The sequence below is a fragment of the Geospiza fortis genome, unplaced genomic scaffold (genome assembly GCF_000277835.1).
Source record: "Geospiza fortis unplaced genomic scaffold, GeoFor_1.0 scaffold55, whole genome shotgun sequence".
NCBI classification, from domain to species: Eukaryota; Metazoa; Chordata; class Aves; order Passeriformes; family Thraupidae; genus Geospiza; species Geospiza fortis.
Window position 1 is genome coordinate 11,723,680 of NW_005054308.1, and position 9,954 is coordinate 11,733,633.

General features: G+C 54.1%; 1 protein-coding gene across 1 annotated transcript in view; it reads left to right on the top strand.

The window, feature by feature from the left end:
* The window catches only part of ARHGAP26 (Rho GTPase activating protein 26), an 82,995-nt gene that overhangs the window by 44,218 nt on the left and 28,823 nt on the right, over positions 1 to 9,954 (top strand). Inside the window, exon 16 of the mRNA XM_005418826.1 lies at positions 198 to 303. Within this exon, the coding sequence (XP_005418883.1) occupies positions 198 to 303 (106 nt within the window). The remainder of the gene's footprint in view (positions 1 to 197; positions 304 to 9,954) is intronic.

The following is a 9,954-nucleotide window of genomic DNA, read 5'->3' on the forward strand; positions in this document are numbered from 1 at the left end:
ACCGCTCTGGTTGCAGGCAGCCCTGCCCTGCTCACCATGCTGTTCACGTGGTGTCTGCTCTCAGCTCACTGCAGCATCTGCAGTGCCTGGCTGTGGGATGGAGCTGCTCCCTGGGATGTCTGTCAGGGACAGCGTTAGGCCTCTTCCCATAACAACCCCCTAATGTGGAGATAAATCATCTTCTGTTCCCCATGCAGAACTAGAGAATCAGGAGTCCAGGGTGTCAGAGATCCACAGCCTCGTTCATCGGCTCCCGGAGAAAAACAGGCAGATGCTGCACTTGCTCATGAACCATTTGGCAAAGTACGTTTATGACTGATGTGTTTTTCTCTCCTTTTTCCATTTCCTCTGAAAGTTAATGGTGGTGGAAAAGTTTCCTTGTGTGTGTGTGGTGTTGAGTCATTTCTGGTTGGCAACGGGAAACGCGTGTGTGAGTGAGCCGAGGGCCGAGAGAGCGAGAGGGGTGGGAGGGAGGGTGAGGGAGGGAGGGATGAGGGACAGGAGCTGCCCAGCCAGCCCCAGCCCCATGGAAGCACCAGGAACCCATTCCCTCCTGGGAACCTTGTGTTGCTTTGGATGGCCTGGGCTGGGTTTGGCTCCCCAGGCTGTCCAGGAGGCAGAGCGGAGCTGAAGCTCCTCACGTGGTTTCAGTGCAAACCTGCCATTGAGGGACTAAAAGTGATTTCTTGGCGCAACAAATGACTGCTCTGGGGTATATTTTCTGCCTTTCTGCACCCTGATGAATCAATATTTTTGTGTTACCTTGAAACTTTGCGAGGGCGAAGGAATGGGATAATTTTTTTTCTTTCGGTGGTAGAGCTGACCTGTAATTTCCCATCTTCTTCCTGCTCCTGCAGGTTCCCATGGAAACCTTTGATTAGTGTTTTAGAAGTGAAAGCATCATCGGGTGTTTGTGGCAGCCTCAAGGCTGCAGGGTTGGACCTGCCCTCGCTGTTTGCACCGGTGCTGCAGGAGCAGCAGGGCTGAGACAGGGCTGGAGAGCTGGGGAATGACTTAATCGGGATAACTGCTCAGGAGGAGATCTGCAAGAGTCCAGGTTATCTGTTTTAAAGAAAGAATAACAGATGATCCTTGAAATAGGCTTAAACACAACTCCAGATGCTTTCTTGTCACCAGGTCTGGCGTCTGCTCCGTGGGGTCCCTGGCAAGGCTGTTACAAACCAAATGGCTGGTTTAGGTGTTGGTTTCAAACCTTCTGCATTTACAGCCTGAAGCCAAGGCCCCGTGGTTCCAGGTGCACCCATCAGCCAGACGGGATTGCCCAGAGAAGCTGTGGCTGCCCCTGGATCTCTGGAAGTGTCCCAGGCCAGGGTGGATGGGGCTTGGAGCACCCTGGGGTAGTGAGAGGTGTCCCTGCCCATGGCAGGGGTGGAACTGGGTGAGCTTTAAGTCCCTTCCCACCCAAACTGTTCTGGGATTCTGTGATTTTGTGTGTGCAGGGAATCTGTAATTGCTCCAGTGTATTCCATCTAAAGGAAAAACCTGGTGGTGGAGTAGAGATGTGGAGTCAGGTTTACAGTGGGGTTTGTGCTGCTTTAGTGGGGAAGGAATTCAAACCAAACAAACAGTGTGTGTGGTGGTGTGTGCTATTTTAGGAAGAGAAACAGCTCATAGTGTTATTTAATAGGAAAAAAATTATCTCATGGAAGGGCAGGAAGCTGAGGAGCGAGAGCCTGCTGAGCTCCCCAGCCCTGGTGCCATTCCTGGGGGATCCTGGGCTGTGGGGGCAGAGGCACAGCCAGCCCCGGGTGTGGGCTCACAGCATCCCTCTGGGGCTGCTCCTGCAGCTCCTGCTCTGATCAGGGGCAGCATTCTGATCCAGGAGCAGCATTCTGATCCAGGAGCAGTGCCCTGACCCAGGAGTGCCCATTGCCCTGACCCAGGAGTGCCCATTGCCCTGATCCAGGAGTGCCCATGGGGCAGCCAGCGCCAGGGTTTGTGTCCCATACTCTCTAAAAGGGCTGCTTGAGGCTGCAGTGCCACTGAGCCAGATTCAAGACAAGAATGGAGAGAAAGCTTCACATCTGCAGCAGATGTTTGGAGGGAGGGGCCGTGCTGCCCCGGGGGGATGCTGCAGAGGGTGGGACCTGCTGGGTCTGGTGCTGCTGAGAGCAGGGCACCCACAGCCAGCAGGGGCACAGCCAGGGGCCTCTGGCTGCCCCTGCCAAGCTGGGCTGCACTGCTTGCAGGGCTCTGTCTCATCTGTTTCTGTCTGGGCTTTTTATTTTAAGTAACGTATGAATAATCAAGATTTGCATGTTTATCAGATGAGCTAAAAAAATATTTCTCACAGTCTTGCTGTGGAGATTTCTGACACTAAAACCAGAACTTGGGCTGAGTCGGTCAAGTAAAGAAAGAGCCTGTCTTGGGTGGTTTCAGACTTCTGTTTTTGGGGTGTGCGTGCTCTGCTGCACTGATGGGGGATGTGGGGCTCCTCATGTGATGAAGCTGCAGTTTTTGTTAGCAGTAATAAAACTGGTAAGAAAGCTGAAATGTTCAAAAATAGCAATTATTAAGCCCAGTATCAGACAGGCTAAGTGCCTTGGAGGTGGATCAGCAGTGCCCTTGCCCTTGTGGTGGGTCCCATTGCACCTGGGGGCCACAGAATTGAGGTGCAGAGAGAGGGGCACAGAGGAGGGAGAGGACAAATCTCAGGAACAGGCACAGACAGGGTAGAGAGCAAGGAGCATTTTGATTATTTCAATTTCTGCCTCTTACTGCATCTTCAAGCCCATTTGTGCTGCTTTCTGCCTCATGTCCACATGTCCAGGCAGTTGTTCTCCATGGCCCAGAGAGCAGGAGCTGTCCCCATCCCTGCTCCTTTTAGCCTTCCAGCCTGAGCCAGTCTGGGATTCTGTGATTAAACCAATTTGTTTTAATGCCAAATAAGTCAAAGTGAAACAAGGTGCCTGTGGTACTGCCGGGCTGAGGGCTGCTACTGGAGTGGAGCTGGTTGCCAAAAATTGCCATTTTTGTCAGTGGAGCTGCAATATCATCCCTGTCTCCTTCTTTTGTAGTGTACTTTCTCACCCAGGAGTCAATGCTGTGGAGGTGCAGAGCAGGGGGATTTCACTCTGATTATATTTCAAGCATTTGGGGAATTATTTTTCATGCATGGCCATAATTTGACACCTGAGCTTTGCTTTGCTCTTGTGGCAGCAGGTCCGGGTTCTCCAGCACAGATGGTGCCAGGCTCATGCCCCTTCTGTGGGGCTCCCAGACCCTTCTGTGGGTTGGCATCACTGGCACTGCCCCACACACGCCCTGATCCACGCACCCACTGCTCCTGTGCCAAGGTCAGGGCACGGAGGAGGCTGCAGCCGAGCTGGGTGTACGTGTGTTTAGCAGAATTAATTATCTCTAATCACTCCCAGCTGTGGCCTGGCCAACACCGGCTGGTTCTCTTTGGTTTTGCTGTGGCAGTGTTCTCTAGTTTACGTGTTTTAACCAAGATGACAGCGATTGTTATCTCCTGCACAAATTGTTTGCTGTTTATCAGGGCCATGGTTTCCATGGGCTCTGCAGGGCAGCTGCTCATGGGGATCCAGCAAAACCCCCACTGGGGCAGGGGCTGGACACGGAGCCTGGCGTGTTCTGGAGGGCTCGCTGCTCAACCAGGCACTGCTGGCAAAGGAGGAGAAGAAATTCCTCCAGGTCTTGTGCCTAGAGATACAGCAGGGCTCGTTCTGCTTGGTGTGAGCAGCTCCACGCTGTGCCAGGGCCACGCTGCCCTGCAGGAGCTGCTCCAGTGCCCACCACGCTGCCTCTGTGCCCAACAGGACCCTGCAGGGCACCTGTGCAGGGCCAGGGGTGGCAGCTCCCCCAGGAATGTGCTCTTCCTTGGGCTGCTTTCCCCCAAAGGTGCAGCCGGCAAGGAGGCTGACGCCTCTTGGCACAGCAGGTCTGATTTCATCCCCGTGGCAGCTGTTTATGCTGCTGTCTGGTAACTATTCATTGGCTTGATTTATGTATTGCTTCCAGTAAGTCATTCTTGTCCAGGACGTTCTGGAAATTTCCATGAGCCACTGAGGCCTCTGAGATGCCCCTCTCTCGTGGGCTGCTCGCCTGCTTTGGCTGCCAGAAGCAAACGGGGAGCTGTCTGAGCTGGTGTGGCCGGGCCAGGCAATGGGCCTCCTTGCTGCCTTTGGGAATGCCATTTTTGTGCCCAGTGCCTGTTTCTGCTCCTTTTGGGTCATGGCAGTGCTGGATCCAGGCAAAGCCCTGGAGTTCAAGTGACCCAAAGGATCTGGGTGCTCCTGTGGGTGGTAAAAGGGACGTGATGTGGAAGGAGACTCCCTGTAGGCACATGCTGCCTTGCAGGACAGGGAGAATCCTGCCTGGGGCTTGCCTGTCCTGGGTCAGGTTCACACTGTGCTCTTTTACCCCTTTTCCTTTTTCCCTGGTTGGAATGAGTTGGGCTTTAAGGTCCCTTCCAACCCAACCCATTCTGTTGTTCCGTGATTCTGTGATCTGTGCTCTGGAGCTGGAGGTGCCAGAGCCTTGTGGGGAGCAGCAGCACCTTTGGTTTCCCCTTTGCTCTCCTCTCCCTCAGGTGTTTTGGTGGAGGAGCCAGTGATGCTTCTGCAGAGGCAAGACAGCCCTGCAGGACTCTGTGCCTGCCCTTGCCAGCTCTGCCTCCCTCTCACTCCTCTGCTTTTGTTTTTAATATAGCATTCTGCAGAATTACAAACCACCACAAAAAGCCCTGTAGGTGTACGCTGGGTTTTTTGGGCTTGGCTTCCTGTAACGTGTAAATTAGCTAAAGATTTTGTTCTGCTTCTGCAAATGAACTTTTAACCCCCTCTGTCTGGACTGTCCCTGGAACAGCTGTGTGGGTGCTGGTAGCTTTTCCTTCCATGCTTTTCTAAAAGCTCCTTATATTTCATGCAGGCTCTCCAGTTTTTAACTGGAGGGGAATGTGCCCCAGAGCCTGCCGTCCCTTGTTAGGTTCTTTTGCACCCACATCCTGCACAAGGCTCAAGTCTGGAGACAGGATAATGGGGTCTTGGACTAAAGCTGGCATCAGCAACCTGGCATGATGATTCAGCAGCTCGTAACAAAGCACCTGCTGGGTTTGCTGGGGAGTTTCTGTGGTTGAACATCTCTGCTGAGCTCCTCCTGGATCTCCAGGAGCACCACCAGGCATTTTGCATTTCTCAAGTGTGAATTCTTGTGGGCTTGTGTCTGAACTTGGTGTTGTTGGGTAGAGGTTGTTGATAGCACATAATTTTTTAATTGTTTATCACAGTGAAACTGAAACTGGATATGGAAAGAGATTGAATTGAGAGTGAGCAAAAGATTTCCAATAACTGATTGGAGTCTCCCCGGTGGTGTCTGCACCGTCCCCGCAGACAGAGTGGGATGGAGATGCTTCATGAGCACATCCTTTGATTGCTCTGTATGAGCAGACCCAGCACTGAACCAAACTCAGCTAGAGAGATTTTAGTCAGACAGTCTTTCAGCAGAAGAAAGGAGACTGGAAATCACCATTTATCATGCCAAGATATCTTTGAGCTGCAGTTTTTGCCAGGATGTTTGAGTGATCCCTGGCCTGCAGAATCACAGAAAGGTTGGGGCTAGGCGGGACATTTAAAGGCCATCTCGTTCCAGCCCATGTGTGTGTGGCAGGGGGCTCAGAACTGGGGGAGTGAGGGGTGGTTCCAGTCACTGGGCAGCACCTTGTCCCACTGGTGAAGGCGAGAGAAGCATTTTTCCTGCTGCTGTTCACATCCTTAATTCTGAAAGCTCCTTATTCCTACATTCCCTTTCTTCCAACACTGTCTTCTAGGAATTCAGTATTTGGGAGGGATGAGCTCCAGCCTTGCATTTATGACATGAATGAGCTCCAAAATACCTCTAAGGGAAAAAAAAAAGGTCAGCCCCCCTCTGTTGCTCTTCCTGTGGCCGCTGCACTCGTGCGAAGGTGCAGGTGTGCACTGGCACCTCCTGCACGTGGCCCTGGGACCTGGCTCTGGCTTGGAATGGTTCCTGTGGGGATGTGGGAGCTGCATTGCTCACCCCAGTGCTGCTGCTGCCGGGAGGCTCTCTGGGAGCCCGTTTACTTTGGCTCTTTTCCACGCAGCAGGTTGTAACTCCGGCGTGGCACTCGCCGTGCCGGCAGGTCTTTCAAAGGGTTCCTTGTTAACCCAGACCTGCTGTGTCGGGCTCTCCTTGCCCTGCTGGCCAGGGGGGTTGTTATTGCAGTGTGACAGCACCACTGAGGTCTGGTTTTGGAGGAAAACCTGCCGGTGCAGCAGGGCTTTGCTGAGGTTCTGGCACTGGGGTACAGTGGCACGGTTTGCAGCCATGGCAGGCCCTGTTCCAGCCCCCTCCCCAGGGGTGTTTGAGCCTGAGGCCCCTTTGCTGGCTGTGTTTGTGCAGGTGGAAACCATGGTGACATTTCACATCAGCTCTGGCCGTGCCTGTGGCTTTCACCAGGGTGTCAGTGGAAACCTGCAGTACTGCCGTGCCGGGCACAGGGAATTGCCAGCCCGGTGCCGCTCAGCCCTGGGCTGAGGGTTGGTGAGCAGGGCTGGGGTCGCTCTGAGGTGCCCCCTCAAGCTCAGCTTGCCCAAAGCTGCAGAGGATGGCTTTGGAAACCCCTGTGGCTCAGTCAGGGAAGCGTGAGCCGCAGCAGTGTTGAGCTCCCGCGTGTTTCCCTGCAAGTCGCAGCACGTTTGGTATTCACGCTGATCTGGCTCACTGATACTGAACCTCACATTTGGCCTCGGTGTCTTCTCAGTGCAACATGAGCCCCTTTTTTTTTCCTGGGAGTGAACCCAAGCATCCAGCTGTGGCCAGATCCACCCAGGAGAAGCAGCGAGTCTTGTTGGAGCAAGTCAGAGCGCCCGGAATGAGCGCAGGCACAGCTTTGGTCCCCGCTGAGCAGGGAACCCGAGAGCAGCAAGGCTTTTGCGTTCAGCAAGTTTCCCCTTGTCTTTACTGGGAGGTTTTGTCATTCCCTGGTGATGTGCTGGCCTCCATGTGCACTGCTCAGGCTTGGCTCTGCTCTCTGGAGCGGTGGGGCTGGGGAGGCTGCAGAGCTATGAGCCCACGGCTCAAACCCGGCTGCAGACAGTGGGGTTTGTCCACATTCCCATGGCCCCAGTTCCAGTGTGTGCCTGAGTGAGCCCAGCTTGCTGCTGCTGCTCTGGGCTCCTCTGGCCCTTGCAGAGCCCCCTGCATCCAGAGCAGCCTGAGGAAGGCAGGCATGTCCTGGCTAAGCAGGCAGGATGGAGGGATGGTGGTGCAGGGTGGGAGTGTGGAATTTCTGTGCCTGTGTGCTCTGCCTTGGGAATCATGCAATCTTTAAAGTTGGAAAAACCCACTAAGGTCATCATCTCCAGCCACTCCCCCAGCACTGCCAAGGCCACCACTAGCCCGTGTGCCCTGGTGCCACATCCACGTGGCTTTTGAACACCAGATGAAGCAGAGCTGGTTGTGCTCCCTGCTTCTGCACGGCTGTCTGCCAGCAGCCACTGCAGACCAGTGTCCCTGTCACCTCCTCCCATGCACATGTGCCTTTTAGGAACGATTTAGGAATGTGTGATTGACTGATTTAGCTGCCTGGCACACCAGTGGGTGCTGCTGCAGCTGGAATTGCATCACTGGTTTCACCAGCTCTGTGCTGGGTGCCAGTCACACATTCCTGCAATAAACACCTGCTGTGTTTCCAGCCATCAGACACATTCCCGAGCTGGGAAACCCACCGTGGCTTTGAGTGAGAGGTGAGTGACCCCAGGGAGCTGCAGGGCTGCCATCTCTGGGGACAGGCTCCCGCAGCCCCCTGGAGAGGGGGGAGGCTGAGGGGTGCCCACCCAGCCCCTCTGCCCTCTCCAGCTCTGTGCCCATCAGCCCCAGCCCAGTTAGCCCCAGTAATGTGCAAAATGCACCCAGGAGCATCTCCCAGAGCTCATCAGGTTGTACCCCACAAATGCCCCCAGTTGTGTGTGCTCAGGCTGCTGTGTCCATCTGTCTGTCCGTTCCTGGTGAGGTTTAATGGACTGGGAGTGAGGGCTGCCAGGGCAGGGGTCCCAGCTGTGTGTGCTGCACAAAGCCCAGCCCTGCTGAGCCTCCCCAGGCTCAGTGCTCTGTGCTGCCCCAGGGGCGGAAGGGAGCTGTGGAAGGGTCAGGAGCACAAGGCTGATGAGGAGCAGCTGAGGGAGCTGGAAAGGGGCTCAGCCTGGACAAAAGGAGGCTCAGGGGGACCTTGTGGCTCTGCACAGCTCCCTGACAGGAGATTGGAGGCAAGTGAGTGGGAGTCAGCCTCTTGTCCTGGGTTACAAGTGACAGGACAAGAGGAAATGTCCTCAAGCTGCAGAAGGGGAGGTTCAGGTTGGATGTTAGGGAAAATGCCTTCCTTGAAAGGGTTGTCCAGCCCTGTCCCAGGCTGCCCAGGGAAGTGGTGCAGTCACCATTGCTGGAGGGATTTAAAACTGTGCAGATGTGGCACCTGACAATATTGCTTAGTGGTGGCCTTGGCAGTGCTGGGGAAGCAGTTGGGCTTGGTGATCTTAGAGGGCTTTTCCCACCTAAATGATTCCATGAGTCTTTGCAGATACTTCTGTGGGAGCCAGGCTGGTGGCTCTGGTGCCACAGGTGCCTCTCCACCCACTGTGCTGCCTCTACTCCCTCTGCTTTTCCCCTTCCCTGTATGTGCAGAGTCAAAGGTGTTCAATTTCTACCAAACTGCCCAGAGCAGCCTCAATAATTTTGGGGATTGCTGGCCTCTGTGTGACTGGCTTTGCACATTAAACAGAAGCTCTTGTGGTGGTGGCAGACAGGGGATGGATTTTCACCTGTGGCAAGAGGAATGAGGTGTATTATTTTCTATCCTATGAGGAATTGCTAGGCCAGCCACAACAAGCACTTTGATTGCAAATGTTTGTCCCAGGCATGGAAATAGAAACACTCCAGACTTTCCTTTTGTTCCCTTCAGATGGCTGTTTGCTCAGGAGTTTTGTTCTGAATCAGGGAAGATAGTTGAACTAATAATGGCACTTCTGGCTGAGATTCAGATGCATGCATTCTATATATAAAATACGTGTTTATATATAAAATAAACACATGGTAGTTTATACATACATATAAATACATATATAAAATACATGTAGGAAGTGATTCCAGACATGGGAGGCAGGAGTTCTGTGGGAGCAGAGCCAGGAGCCCCTGTGGCACCCACAGGAGCTCTGACCACACTGGAACATTTACTGTTCCCTGCTTCCCCTGCACTGAACCTTGGCTACCAATTACCCCGTATTAAATTGTGTTTGGTCGTGGCAGTGATTACACAGTATCCAGGCAACCCGGGCATAATCTAATTTAACACCCAACATGGATTTACTCCGCTGCTGCTCTCCTTTGTTGTGCAGGAAGGCAGTGAGAAGCGAGCGGTGTCCAGGGACACCCTGGGCATGGCCTGGGGACGGTGCTCCCTGGGCTGGGCTGTCCCCAGGCCATGGCAGGGCTCTGTCCCAGTGACACCAGCTGGGTGCTGCTAGAGCCCAGCACTGCTGGGGCTGCACCAGCTGGGTCAGGTCTGGGTGCAGCTGCTGGCTGGGGAGGCAGTGCTGAGCGCAGACCTTCCCCTGACCCCAAGATCAAAGGGGCTCTGCCTGTCCCACACCCCCAGGCTGATCTCCCCTGGTCCCCAGGGAGCCATCGTGTGCTGCCAGGAGAAGGAGCAGCCCAGAGTCCCAAAGCCGCTGTGAGCAGGAGGGGAGTGAAGAGGTTCTGCACATTCCTCCATCAGTTGTTGCTTTCTCCTGTGCTGGAGGTGGCTCCTGTAAAGTGGGGAGCAGAAAAAGGACCCACAGAGATCAATGATAGTGCAGTTCTCTCAGAGTGCATCAAGGCTGGGAGGAAACAGCAGGTTAAAAGGAAAATACAGTGCCTGCTTGGAAAACTTGTAAAGAGCAGCTCAGGAATGGCAGT